Source organism: Pipistrellus kuhlii, unplaced genomic scaffold (assembly GCF_014108245.1).
Source record: "Pipistrellus kuhlii isolate mPipKuh1 unplaced genomic scaffold, mPipKuh1.p scaffold_m20_p_21, whole genome shotgun sequence".
Lineage (NCBI taxonomy): Eukaryota > Metazoa > Chordata > Mammalia > Chiroptera > Vespertilionidae > Pipistrellus > Pipistrellus kuhlii.
The window spans coordinates 8591339-8605945 of record NW_023425520.1 but is presented as its reverse complement, the minus strand read 5'-3'; the positions used below and the strand labels follow the sequence as shown (position 1 = coordinate 8605945).

Genomic DNA, 14607 nt, shown 5'->3' with positions numbered 1-14607 from the left:
AGTAAATTCTCAAACATTATGCTGCTGCATTTTCTCTTGTCCGAACATCCTTCTTCTCATCCACCCAGGTGGGACTTCCACATACTGTCTTCGGTTGTACTCGGGCTGCAAGCCTTTTTGGAGGGAACACGGGAGTCCATGGAGAACTCCTAAGGGCTGCTCTCACCAAAGGCATGCGATCTCTGTGGGTGGCTCCTGTCAGACAGGCTTCAAAGTCAGAGACGGAGCCCTCCTGATGCCAAGTCCTTCACTGGTACTTGTGCACACCTGGTTAGCATCCACCTGCCTCTGCCTTCTAGTTGTTTCTTAGGAAACCTAAGCATTGATCCCCCTCCTATGAGAGGCTGGAGCAGCCCTTCCAGGAAATACACTGCTAACATTCTGCACCCAATCCCAGTGTAAGGGCTTTTCCCTATACCAGCAAGCAATTCTATGACACCAGAGGGGAGTCCTACAGTTCAACTCAGTTCTGATACTGTCCGCCTGAAGATAATGTCAGATCCCACAGGTTAAGGGCTCAGTCTTACAATACTGGCCTCACCCCTTCCGACTGCCACCGAAAGTTCAGTTGTCACCTGTAATTTGACCAACTAGCTATAGATTGGAGATTCCCACAACCCCCTCCTTGGGTTTAATTAATTTGGTAGAGTGCCTCACAGAACTCAGAGAATTGTTTGATCACTTACTTGATCACCGGTTTATTATAAGAAGATAAAACTCAGGAAAAGAAACAGGGGGCCAGGTATGGGGAAGGGGCAGGGAGCTTCCATGCCCTCTCCAGGTGCACCACTCTCCAAACTTCACCTGTTCACCAATCCAGAAACTCTCCAAACCTCACCCGTTGGTGTTGTTGTGGAGTTTGCATTACGTAGGTATTGTTAACCTAAAGATAAAATGCCTTTCAAAGTGAGAGGCAACAAGCATTTATTTGAGATCAAAGCATAACTATTCTGGAATCACTGATTCAGACAGAAACCCAAATAGTGTTCTGACAAAGGCAAGGGGTATTTATGAGAAGGGGAAAGGGAGGAATTACATCCATAGAAGGAAGGCATTTCTATTGATGCCGGTGACATAACATAGTGATGTTAATTCTAAACAACTTTTTAATTTGCAGTCCAGTAGTCCTAATAAAAGCTTTCTTACTGTCTTTGCAAACAGTTCTGCGGGGCACAGGGTTGCTCTAGGCCCAGTTCCAAGGTGATTCTGCCCTGCTTTAGCATTCCAAGGTTTGAGGCATAAGATGTGCAAGGCAGTTCCTGTGGGATAGCAGCTCCAGCTGCATTTTAAAGTGGCTCCTTATTTTTTGTTACATTTTTCCCCTTTTGACGAATATTATTCCTTAAAAACATCACTGATCAATTATCAGAAAGCAGCACTGATACGTTATTAAAAGCAATGGTCCTCCATTTTCAGGAAGTTTTGTTTTCATGCCATTGTCTCCAGGAAGGCTCATTCCCAATATGTCTGTCCCACGTAGAAGGGAAAGTGGTTTTTTTGACCTAAAGGAACACTGGGCCACATTTGAGCAACAAGAGCACCAGAACAGCGGAAGGCTTTCCTTCTATGGACGTAATTCCTCCCTTTCCCCTTCTGCATTGATGTGGGACAACTCATTGTTCAACATGAGAAGGAGGCGGAGCCAGAGTCACTGGTCTTTGCCAAGCAGCTCTCGGTGAAACTGTGCTGCCAGCTCTGCCTCAGTGTGTTTAAGGACCCTGTCATCACCATGTGTGGGCATACATTCTGTCGAAGATGTGCCTTGAAGTCGGAGAAGTGTCCTGTGGACAATGCCAAGCTGATGGTGGTGAACAACATTGCCCTGGCCGAGCAGACCAGGGAGCTCTCCATCCACGGCAAGCATGCTGTCAGGCAGCAGGGGTCAGGAAACCCACTGTCATTGAGGTGGACCCCCGAGGCTGCCCCTTCATTATTAAGCTCAGTGCCTGAAAGGACTACGACATCAACTGTGACTACAGGCCGGTGCGATGTCCAACAACCCTAACTGCCTGCTTCTTCTCAAGATGAATCTGGAGGCCCACCTCAAGGAGTGTGAGCACATCAAGTGTCCCCACTTCAAGTACAGATGCACATTCATTGGGAACCAGAACACATATGAGACCCATCTAAAGACCTGCTGCTTTGAGGGCCTGAAGGAGTTCCTTCAGCAGATGGATGACTACTTCCTTGAGATGCACGTGGCATGGGCCCAGAAGGACCAGGAGACCACCTTCCTGTGCTCCATGCTAGGCAAGCTCTCAGAGAAGATTTACCAGCTGAAGAAGAGCCTGGAGCTCAAGTTCAATGTCCTAGATAAAAACCAGAGCAAGCTGAGCGAGGACCTCATGGAGTTCCAGAGGGATGCATCCATGTTGAACAATGAGTTGTCCCACATCAACGCATGGCTGAATATGGGCATCCTAGGATCCTATGACCCACAGCAGATCTTCAAGTACAAAGGAACCTTTGGTACCACCAGGGCCCCATCTGGTGTCTCTGTGTCTACTCCATGGGGGACCTGCTCTTTAGTGGCTTCTCTGATAAGAACATCAAGATATGGGACAAGTGTACTACCTACAAGTGCCAGAGACACTGGAGGGCCTTGATGGGATTATGCTAGCACTCTGCCTCCAGGAATTCAAGCTCTACAGCGGCTCAGCAGACTACACCATCATTGTGTGAGATATCCAGTACTTGCCAAAGACGAACACAATCTGGGCCCATGACAACCATGTGCACACTGGTCCCCTCACACAACATGCTCTTCAGTGGCTCCCTGAAGGCCATCAAGGTCTGGGACATTATGGGCACTGATCTGAAGTTAAAAAGGAGCTAGAAGGCCTAAACCACTGGGTGTGGTCCCTGGTGGCTGCCCAGAGCTACCTGTACATTGGTCCCTACCAGACAATCAAGATCTGGGATATCCAGACCCTCGACTGCATCCATGTCCTATAGACATCTGGTGGCAGTGTGTACTCTATCGCCATGACGAATCACCACATTGTGTGTGGTGCCTACGAGAACCTCATCCACATGTGAGACATTGAATCCAAGGAGCAGGTGCGGATCCTAACAGGCCATGTTGGCACTTTGCATGCCCTAGTGGTCATCTCAACACCAGACCAGACCAGTCCCCAGTGCATCCTATGATCAGTCTCCCAGGGTCTGGAGTATGGACAACATGGTCTGCACACAGTATAACTGCACTGGCTGTGCCCCGGGGCCGGCTCTTCTCAGGGGCTGTGGACAGCTCTGTGAAGGTTTGGACTTGACAAAATCCAGGCCATGTCTCGGCTTCTTCTGGGCCCATCGTAGGCCTGTCCAAACCAGGCTAGTCTCAGGGTCTTTGCCTGCTCTTTTGGGGATAGGTGGGCAGGCTCACCAGGCCAGGCAGGGTCCTCCTGATCCTGTATCCGGCAAGTCTCTCTCTGTCTGTCTCTGTCATCATTGCTGCCAGGATAGTGCCCAGACCCTCTCTCTGCACTCTAGGTATAATGCTCGCCTGCTCCATCCTCTACCCCTGTACCTGAAGGACACTCTAACCACTGAATGATCCTGGCAGGGCCAATCATTTGTATATTTTAATTTAACTGCATAGAAATGTAAAGTTTCAAGTTACAAAAAGATTTTGGATAACAATTTTTAAATACATATACCATAAAGTAATTATTGAAAAGTTTTACCAAAAAAACCTTTTATTTTATTTACATCTATTTAATTTACTAAATTTAAATAATTACATTTAGATTAGTCAAACATTTTATGAGACATTAGATACATTTAATTATTATTCCAAACTATTTTCCTGTTGACAAACCCTATAACAGAGATAGCATGAATTTATTTTTAGTAAACCCAGATAAAATATAATTTTATATTAAACATTGTTAACTTTAATAACATTGCTATTTTAATTAAACCAACAAATGTAAATCTACTTTGTTATTAAATCTTTTCCCAAAGCACATGATCCTGAAAAGCTTTGTGTTAGTTCCTGTTATATTTAATTTAGATAAGTGGTTAAGTTCTTTAAGCTAATTAAACAGAGCTTTTTATATAAACCAATTTTTATTAATGTCCTCTACATACACATACATACATAGACATAATCAGAGATCTGATTACTTCATTTTAAAAAAGTTTTTAACCATTAGACAGGTATAGTAAAGATGTGATATGCAAATTAACCATCACATGGTCACAAGATGGCTGAGCCCACAGTGGAGGTGGGTTTCCCATAACACAAGATGGTTGCACTCACAGCAGAGGCAGGGCTCCCATAATGCAATCAGGGACCTGAGGCTGCATGGAGCTGGGTGGGGCAGGAGACTTGAGGCTGTGCAACCCCCCTCGCCCCCCAGTGGAACTTGACTGGGGACCTCAGGCCACACCCCCTGTCCCGGCACCAAGCCAGGGGATCTCAGGCCATGCTCCCCCTCCAGCGGGCCTTGATGGGGGACCTCAGGCCACGCCACCTGCCTGGTGGGGCTTGACAGGTGACCTCAAGGCATGCTCACTGCCCTGGTGCCAACACGGGGTTCCTGAGGCCATGCCCCCATCCGACAGGGCTTGATGGGAACCCCAAGGTGCACCCCATACCCTAGGGCCAGGCAGTGGGACCTCATCCCGCAACCCCCACTTCGGTGCCAGCCCAGGGAACCTGAGGCTGCGTCCCTGCCTGGTGTGCGCTGGGGTTTAATGGGAGACCTGAGGCTGAGCCCCCAGCTGGAAGGGCAAGACGGGGGACCTGAAGCTGCACCCCCACCCAGCAGGGCTTGACAGGGATGGGGCCAGCCGGGTCTGGATCTCACCCAATAGGGTGGGCCGGCCGGAGCCGGGTCTCACACAATTTTGATTCACGCGTGAGTGGGCGGGGACTTAACTCTGGGTCAAGGAGAAAGATTTTCATATACATTTTACTAATTTTATTTCACCCCTGACACTTCCATTATAGAAAAAGGGCAAATAGCAATATTAAAATATTTCCTCTAATTAATTTTCTTTTAATGTGCACGAATTTTGTGCATCAGACCACTAATTTATATATATGCCTAAGCAGCCATTACAACCAAATAACCTGAATGACTGAAACCACTGGTCAACCAGTCAACCAGTCGCTATGACGTGCACCAACCACCATGGGGTAGATGCTCAATGCAGAAGCTGCTTCCTGGTGGTCAGCGCACTCCCACAACTTCCCGCGGCCAGCCAACTGCCCCTGGTCCCTCCCCCTGGCCAGCCAGCCAATCTTGGCCCCTGGTGCTAAACCATTCCTAGATGATCTGCTTCTGGGTAGGAGTTTCATACATAGTAGAGCAGCTCCCTCGCTGCAATCTATTGAAAGTCAGCCCTTGACACAGGGCTTGTCTCAGTTCCATCCTCTCCCTTCCCCAGGGGCTGCCTGCCCACTGCGGTGATGGCGCAGTGGCGAGGGAAGGAGGGGGGGAGGCAAAGAACCGCGTGGTGGCAGGGCACCAACAGCAGCAGCAGCATCCAGCGTCTGTCCCTTCCATGTCCAGCCTGGCAACTGTCGCCTCCTCTCCCAACCCCACTGGGCCCATGGGTGGCAGCACATGTGGCCCCTTTCTCAGGGAGTCCAAGGTCCCACTCCCTCCTCGGGGCCAGCAGCCAACCTCCTGTGGTCCCTCCCCATTCCCCTCTCCCAGGCCAGCCAGCCCTGATCAATCTGGCCCTAATTGCTGGCCAGTCCTAGAGACCCACCCATGCACAAATTCATGCACTGGGCCTCTAGTTAATTTATAATAGTTGGAATAAGTTGTTAATTTAAGTGGCTAAAGCTTTAAGATTTGATAAACAGTTTTTAAGGAATGGGGCTGCTTAGCAAAGGAGCCCATACAGCTACTTATGGGATTTTTTTATTGTTGACAGTATTACAGATGTCTCCCATTTTCCTACCTTTTACCACCCTCCACCCAGCCCCTGCCCCAACCCAAGCCTTCCCCATACTATTGTCTGTGTCCATGGATTATGTATTTCTATATATATATAAAACCCTAATATAGAACTAACAGTGAAACAACTGAACAACTGGTTGCTATGACATGCACTGACCACTAGGGGTCGGGCATGGGACAAAAAGATTTGCCATGTGGGACATAGCAGGCATCAGCAGCAGGCAGCAGAGCATGGAACATGGTGGGCATCAGCCACATTGGGATGGTGGAGCAGGTGAGGGAGGATACCAGTCACTGTCATTGGAGCGAACCTCCAAAGATCTGAGGAAGAAGACCTCCAAGGCAGTATCCATGGAGTGGCAGCTCTAGCTCCATTTTAAAATAGCTCCATTTATTATATTTTTAAAATATGGTTGATTATATCATTGGCCATTTGGTGATTGGTTCAATCTCCAGCCCCTCCCTGCACATCAGGAGCGGGACTGAAACTTCCATCCCCCATCACATGATTGGTTCTCTGGGTAGCGGGCTTCCCATCCTCAAATGAGCCAAAAACCACCTCATTAACGTAACAAAAGGCACCTTTGAAGCTCTCAGCACAAAGAATTCCTAGCAGTTTAGCTTTGTGCCAGAAATGGCTAAAGACCAAATATGTGTTTATTATAAATCACAATGTCACAACTGCCCTGGCCTGGACAGGGCTTTTCTCCCATCCTCCTCCTCTCCATTGTCCCCCTCAGCATCACTTCCATCCCTCACTGAGGTCATACTCTGGGCCAGACAGCATATGACTGTTTACAAGGACCACCTCTTCTCTCTCTGACAATATCCCTGACAGGGTGGGCTGCTCTGACTCCGTGCCACCAATGTGGAAACGAACTCAGAGTTCCTCTAAGACTGCATGGCCATGAAGTGGCAGATCTAATGCTTTCAGCTCAGACTTCTATGACTTAAAAGATCCATTTCCCCCCAGTTTATCCTGTTCCCTTTCTTTGTTAAATTTCCCCCCACATAAATCATTAAAATAAAAATAAACATGTTCATTTTATTGATTTGTTTTCACCCTGCTGACTTCCAAAATTAATTCAAAAAGGCTTATGATCATATAAATCAATAAAACCAAAACTTGTTCACTTCTATTCACAGATACAAAAATGATGCATGAACCACTGCTCTGTAGCCCTTTTATGGGTTAGAGTCCCTGTCCTCAAAGGTCCTTTTTGAGATAAAAGTCAGAAATGGAAGACCAGAGTGGGAGAAAGAGGTGAAGGTAGGGAGAATTGGCTCCGAGCTTCCTGGCAACCAGGACAAAGAGGAAAGCAGGCAATGCTACGGCACACTCTAGGTGGCTGTCCCTGCTAAGCTGGGAAAGCTGTGGATGTGGATATCGGTATGAAAATGGTGTCAGGCCATGAGCATGCTCCCTTTCTAGCTTCTGTGGTCCTGGGACTGGTGTGCTGCCAGGGCTTTAGAGAGAAAAGAACCTGAATTTATTACTGCCTCTACCAGGAGCCCCTGAGAAAAGGAAGGTCCCCAGTAAGTGTGAAATAATTTTTGCCACTGAATATTTTGTTGAGAGTATTTGTTGAGAGAGTTACCAGATGAGGTCTGGCCTGGAGCGGGTCTGCCTCAGGCCTGCTGGAAGTGTATGAGTTCTTGACTTCATGTGGGAAAGATTTCACAACAAGAGTCCAGGTGTTTTTTTTGTTTTGTTTTGTTTTGTTTTTATTATTATTATTAAATTATTATCTGTGTACATATCTTACCATACCCCCTCTCCCATACATATCCTCCCTCCCCAGAGTTTTGTTTCCATTGGTTGTACTTATATACATGTATACAAGTCCTTCGGTTGATCTATTATCTCCCCCAGATCTCCCTACCTTCCCCGCTATAATTTGACAGTCTGCTTGTTGCTTTACTGTCTCTATATCTTTTGGTTCATCAGTTTATAATGTTCTTTATTATCCATAAATGAATGAGGTCATGTGGTGTTTCTCTTTCATTGACTGGCTTATTTCACTCAGCATGATGTTCTCCAATTCCAAGCAGGTTGCTGCAAATGATGAGAATTCCTTCTTTTTTATGGCAGCATAGTATTCCATTGTGTAGATGTACCATAGTTTTTGGATCCAATCATCTGCTGACGGGCACCTAGGCTGTTTCCAAATTCTAGCTATTGTATTATAGATTGTGCTGCTATGAACATAGGGGTGCATATATCCTTTCTGATTGGTGTTTCTAGTTTCTTGTGATATATTCCTAGGAGTGGGATTACTGGGTCAAATGGGAGTTCCATTTTCAGTTTTTTGAGGAAACTCCACACTGTTCTCCACAGTGGTTGCACCAGTCTGCATTCCCACCAGCAGTGCACGAGGGTTCCTTTTTCTCCGCAACCTCGCCAAAAGTAGGTTTATTAAAACTGGGGGCAATGAAACAAAGGCTTAAGATAGGAGAAGCAATAGGAGAAAGTCAGTGAAAAGGGAGGCCTTGGAAATAGATTCAGGGGATAAGCCTGGGATGAGCTGCTGCTGCTGCCCACAGCTACCCTGGTTGCAAGTCCCAGGAGGTCCCTTAGAGTTTAGGAGAAAAGGAACAGAGGTACAAGATGTGGATGTACTCTGATTCCTTTATCTTGAGACTTCTTATCTTCCTTTACAGTTGGCTGTAATCCTAGTGGAGGGTCTTAACAGAATATTCATTAGCTTTTCAGATGTGTCCTTCTAGGTTTTGATTCATCACAATGTGTGCATAGAGGGATCAGGGTTATCTGGTTAGTTTTAAAGACCAGAATTGAAAAGGGACAGGACTAAGGCTGTTCTGTCCAAGGATTGTCTAGAATGTGTAAACCACTATTCCTAAGTGTCTTTGATTAGGGAAGATAAAACCTTGTGATTCATTAGCTGGCTATAAATTGCTCAAATCATTTGGCCTTAATTATTTTGTCTCAATTTCCCTTATTCCACTTGCCATGGAATTTCCCTAGCTTCTTACTCTCCTACCAACTTTTGTCACCTCCTGTCTAGACACCTGAAGATAGACTAAGGAGAGCATTGTGTTCCTGAAGATAGACTAAGGAGAGCATTGTGTTCCTGTGGGCAATGTGAAGGCTGGGGCACCCAAGCCTAGGTTATGGTGGGCACCCTGGAGAGGCTGCTGGAGGGGCCTTGCTGCATGGCCCTGGGCGAGGGACAGAGACCGGGTCTGAGTTACAGCCCTCAGGACAGGAATGTTCATTTCGAGGCCAGCTTGCCCAACTAGGAGTCTCAGGATGTGGCCCTGTGTAGGCTGTGCTGAGCCCTCTGAAGCCATACTGTCTAGATGAGTGAATGCGTGAGGGACGTGACTTCCTCAGGTATGCACGTGGGGTCTGTCTTTCTCCAAAGCCCTGTCTCCTTCCCCTGCATGGAAACTACTAAAAAGGGATGCCCAGGGACAGGCACTAATGCCCTGGGGGCACAGTCAAGCCAGCACCCACGTGGGAAGGGTCTTGGTGTTCACTGCAACCCCCTTCCCCTTCACAGAAGGTGGGCTGTGATGGCGTGATTGGCTCCAACAAGCAAGAAGACAAGTGTGGTGTGTGCGGAGGGGACAACAGCCACTGCAAAGTAGTCAAAGGCGTGTTCACTCGCACACCTAAGAAGCTGGGTGAGTGAGCCCCCCCCTGGCCCTGGGGCCTGACTGTCTACAGCAGTGTTTTTCAACCTTTTTTGGGCAAAGGCACACTTGTTTCATGAAAAAAATCACGAGGCACACCACCATTAGAAAATGTTAAAAAATTTAACTCTGTGCCTATATTGACTATATATAAAGTAATTCTCTTGAATAGGAATCAAATAAACACAAAGAAAGTATTTTATAATTACTTTATTATGAAATATTAAGTAGACAAAATAGTGAAAAATTATAAAATCCTTGTCTTGTTTGCACCTACGGCACACCAGGAACAGCGGTTGAAAAACGCTGGTCTACAGCACTGGATGCTTGTGCTTGGGGCTCTGTCTGGGTTCATGGCTCTTCAGAAAGGGTGAGGTGGTGGGAGAACCTGAATCAGGCAGTTTGAGCCAGGCCCCAGGGTGGGTGGGGTACAGGGAGAGTAGGGCCCAGGCGAAGGTTCAGGGCAGAAGATGCCAGAATATGGGTACACAGGGTGGGTCTCAGATGTCTATTTGAGGGCAGGGGCTTGCTGAGGCCACCCCTCCCCTGCCTTTTAGGGCTGTGGGCCAGCTGGGGTACCTTGCTCCCTGTCCCTTCACTGCCTTTCTAGGTGGGAAGTCAAGACCCATGAAACACTTGGGCCTCTATAGCTGTCATTGAGGGCAAGGCCCTCCATGCCTTGTCAGCACCCCAGTGACTCCTCTCCTCTCATTTGTCTTTGTCTCCTCGAATCCCAACAAGGTTACGTGAAGATGTTTGAGATCCCCGCAGGAGCCAGACACCTGCTCATCCAGGAGGCGGACACTACCAGCCATCACCTGGGTGAGTCCCACAGCCCAGGAAGGCGGCCATTCTACAGCTGGCTCTACCGGGTATGGGCAGCACCCCTGGGGTGGGAGGCCCAATTGGAGGGACTCCGGTTCCTGGCTCAGCCCATGCTGTGGACCTTTTCCGGATTCACCTTTTGGTGGAAGAGCCGTGCGTTTGGATCAGAGGGCTCCGGGCAGCAGCTGTGGTGGGATATGTGCCCCACACCACCCACCCAAGCCCACAAGAATGACTCCCCACCTATGGCTAACGGGAACTGCCCTTCACCCACTGGGAGGCAGGCAAGTCTGCAAGCAGGAGAGTCCTGAGTAGCCTCCCCACACACCTGACCAGAGCGCCTGCCTGGAAGGTGGCCTCAGGCAGTGTATTTGCATATTTTCCATTCGTGAACTTCTACATTCCTGAGATTCTGTCTAGTGTGGACATCTCTGACTGCTCTTGAAATGTGGAATGTTCCAGCAGCTCTGGATGCCCCTTCCCACGTGGCAACCCCCTGCCAGAGGGACTGCTCACTGAAGCTGCCTGGGGCCCATCCTCACCCACTCCCAAAAAAGGCTTCTGGGCCCAACCTCCTGGGTAGTCACAGGGCCCAGAAGTGATGCAGGGGGCTGCCGGGAGATCCTGATCAAGTCCCTTCCCCCAGTTTGGGGCCCACCTTCTTCCGGTCCTGCGGGGCTCAGATTGGTTCAGGACCTCACCATCTGGCATCCCTGCTGAGACGTGACAGAGCACATTTTCCTTTAATTGTCATTTTTCTTCTGTTGTTACTTTAAGAAGAAACTTTATATTGCTACCCAAAATGCAAAACTAGTACCACTTGCCTTAAACAGAAGGGCACTTGCCTTAAAAGTCAGTGCCCCCCGGAAAAAAAAAAAAAACAAAGACTCCAGGTCCCAGGTCCCCTGTCTCTGCAGGAGAGGAGAGAGAGCTGGTGACACGTGAGGACCCATGACACCTACTGAGGTTCACTGTGTGCTGTAGACAGAGAGTTACAGGAGGCTCTGTGCCCTGTCCACTCCCCAGGGCCCCCTCCACACCATGGGACGCGTGAGGCTTCCTGACCAGTGGGGTCCTCAGCTCCAGGCACTCTGTGCAATGGCCTGAGCCGCCCCCAGTAGGAGCAAGCCTCTTCGGGAGGTATGGGGAACTGGTGCGGCCCCAGGCCGGGCCCCTGTTACAGATGGGCTGGGGAGACCCTGATTTTCAGCTGGACATATGCTCACCCCATGGCAGGAAGCTGCCCCAGCATTGTGCCCTCGTGTCCAGCAGAGGGGGGTTGAGGCGGCAGGCAGGGGCCCTGAGTGCCTGCTGGGTGTTCCAAATAGACTGCAGAGAGGAAGCCTTGATAGCTGTTTCTACTTCTGGGCAGAACCCCTGCTCCTCCAAAATCTGTGGGGGCAGGTCTGAGAAAAGACCCTGGGGCCCTAACCAGTTTGGCTCTGTGGATAGAGTGTCGGCCTGTGGACTGAAAGGTCCCGAGTTCGATTCCGGTCAAGGGCATGTACCGTGGTTGTGGGCACATCCCCAGTAGGAGGTGTGCAGGAGGCAGCTGATCAATGTTTCTCTCTCTTATCAATGTTTCTAACTCTCTATCCCTCTCCCTTCCTCTCTGTAAAAAATCAATAAAATATATTTTTTAAAAAGACCGTGGGCCTGGCAGAAAGGCACAAGTTCTAGCCAAGTGGCAAAGGAGGAGCCCGGCTCTCAGGTGATTTGGACTGTCTGGCAAGGGCACTCCCTGCACCTGCCCAAACCAGTGTGCGCCCCCGCCCTCCGTCCCCCCTCTCCCCTCCCCCGCCGCCATCCTGGCCTCCCTCCAGAGTGCCTGGATCTTGCCCCTGGTAATCATGGTGGGCGCTCCCTTTTGCTGTTTTCAGCCGTCAAGAACTTAGAGACAGGCAAGTTCATTTTAAACGAGGAGAACGACATAGACCCCAATTCCAAATCCTTCATCGCCATGGGCGTGGAGTGGGAGTACCGGGATGAAGATGGCCGGGAGACGCTGCAGACCATGGGCCCCCTTCATGGCACCATCGCCGTGCTGGTAAGTCCCCAGGCCGGGGGCAAGTGGCCACTGAGGAAGGATGGAGCCTCCTGCATCCTTCAGGCCATGCTTGGAACAGCCTCTCTGGCCCGTCCATCCTGTGTCAGAGAGGGGGACAGGCAGTTGGGGTTCTGGGCCCTCCATCGCTCCCAGTGACCTCAGGCACTCTCCCTTACAAGGGTTCTGGTTTCCCTGCTGAGTGACACTGGTAGCACCTTTCATCATGCTCCCTCATGTCTGCCATCCAATCCCAGTTGTATCGCACCCTGGAGTAACGGACAGGGTTCAGGATGCTAGACCACCAGCCCACTGGGCTTGTCCCTGAGCAGGCCTGGACCCCAGGTCTTCGAGTTCATGAGCACGGACTGCTCCTGGTTAGGGGTGTACCGAGGGGGACTTGATTTTCTAATCACTTTTTTAAAATCAATTTTAATTACATAATATATTTTATCTGTTAAAAAAAATCAAACCGCTAGAGATAAAACTAAGGTGAGTTCACTGTGGTGGGGGGACCTCACCCCTGGGCATGCGCTCCGATTGATTCCCCTGCAGGGACAGGTAGGCCTCGGGGCCTGCAGGTTCTGCATTGGTAAATTCACCTACTTGCAAAAACGTATCTGTAATCCCCAAATAAAAACTCAGTGTGCTTTCCACAGACAAACGCAGAGCAGTGGCATGCATGCTCCAGCTGAGGGGGAGCCAGGGACCCTCTGCTGCTTGTCTTAGCTCCTACTATAAACCAGTGTCCTTTTCACAGGTATTTAGTGCCATATTTCTCACACGTTTGTGCTTTAATGGGATGGTTTCACTGTTTAAAATGCCCCCAGACATAGTGCTGAAGGCTCCGGGCGGTTGGTTCCCCACGGTGAGCAGGTGTGGGGTGCCCCATGGAGCCCGTGCAGAGTTGGGGAGCTCCTTGCAGGCTGTGTTACAGGGCCTGGCCTGGAGTCAGATGGCAGGGAACTAGCACCATGTATTAAGTAATGGTCCTTACACAGAAAACGTGTAAAAGATAAGGTTACATGTTGACAGTAGATGAGAATGCCATGGCCGGAATCTCGCAGGACCCTAACACCCTGTGAGCAGTGGGTCAGTGTTGGGGACTTTGTAGAACATGATGACCTACAGCGAATACCCAGACTGGGCTGTACGTTGCCTTGACTGACACTTCTGAACTGGCTTCGAGGAGGCGGAGGTGGGGCAGACGCATTCACGGCCGTGTGGGGGCACAGGTCATCCCGCAGGGAGACACCCGGGTCTCGCTGACGTACAAGTACATGATCCATGAGGACTCGCTCAACGTGGATGACAACCAGGTCCTGGAGGATGACTCCGTGGGCTATGAGTGGGCCCTGAAGAAGTGGTCCCTGTGCTCCAAGCCCTGCGGTGGAGGTGAGAGGCTCCTCAGGGTGGGAAGGGGCTTCTAGGGGAGGGGCTTCTGGAGTCCCCAGGGCCCTGCTGACTGCCCGGCCAAAGGCACATGCCAGGCATGAGAAGACGGCCCCCAGGAAGGTTGAGGCAGTGATCTGTGTCTGGGTGACAAGGGCATAGCCCTGCCTGGGAGGGAGCAGAGTGTGAGCAGGAGGGAGGTGTTCAGAGCAGCAGGCCTAAAGCAGCCAGAGGGCATGTGTGGGGTCTGGTCGATGCCAACATGAACCTAAATCAGTGCAGAAGGCAGGAGCTGGCCTGGCGGGAATTGCAGTGAGAGTTGGTTGGATGGGTTACCATGGCATCACGAGGCAGGGCACAGGGAAGATGTAGGCTGGCTGGAAATGGGTGGGTTCATTCAGAAAAGCCTCCCAGACCTTCCCAGGCAGCGCTGGGTGCAGAGGGGTCCCTCCTGCCCACACCTCAAGAAACTCACAGGTGGGCGGGACATGCAGGCATACAGGAAGCTCTGATTTGCCCAGAGTGGTCCCTGCTTCTGCGGGGTGAACAAGATCAGAGGCAGAGATGACAGCTCAGCCTGCAGGAGCAGGAGCCAGGACAGATCTCCCGCAGATGCCAAAAGGGGTTCGCTGATCACCCACTCCCTGGCACTGGCAGACAAAGGCTTCTCTCTCCAGTGCTTGCACCTGGTATTGGTGTCCCCAACTCCTGTTGAGCCTCCCCAACCCCTGTACATTTCCTCTGCATGTCCTGCTGATTCTTGCTTCTACATAT

At 50.0% G+C, this 14607-nt stretch overlaps 1 protein-coding gene and 1 pseudogene across 2 annotated transcripts in view; both read left to right on the top strand.

Moving 5' to 3' along the window:
* ADAMTS2 (ADAM metallopeptidase with thrombospondin type 1 motif 2) overlaps positions 1-14607 on the top strand; it is a 226253-nt gene that overhangs the window by 196980 nt on the left and 14666 nt on the right. For both annotated transcript variants that reach the window (XM_036450135.2, XM_036450136.2), the window contains exons 14-17: positions 9440-9563; positions 10314-10394; positions 12278-12444; positions 13677-13836. In XM_036450135.2, the coding sequence (XP_036306028.1) occupies positions 9440-9563; positions 10314-10394; positions 12278-12444; positions 13677-13836 (532 nt within the window). The remainder of the gene's footprint in view (positions 1-9439; positions 9564-10313; positions 10395-12277; positions 12445-13676; positions 13837-14607) is intronic.
* On the top strand, positions 1589-3535 carry LOC118726116 (annotated as a pseudogene).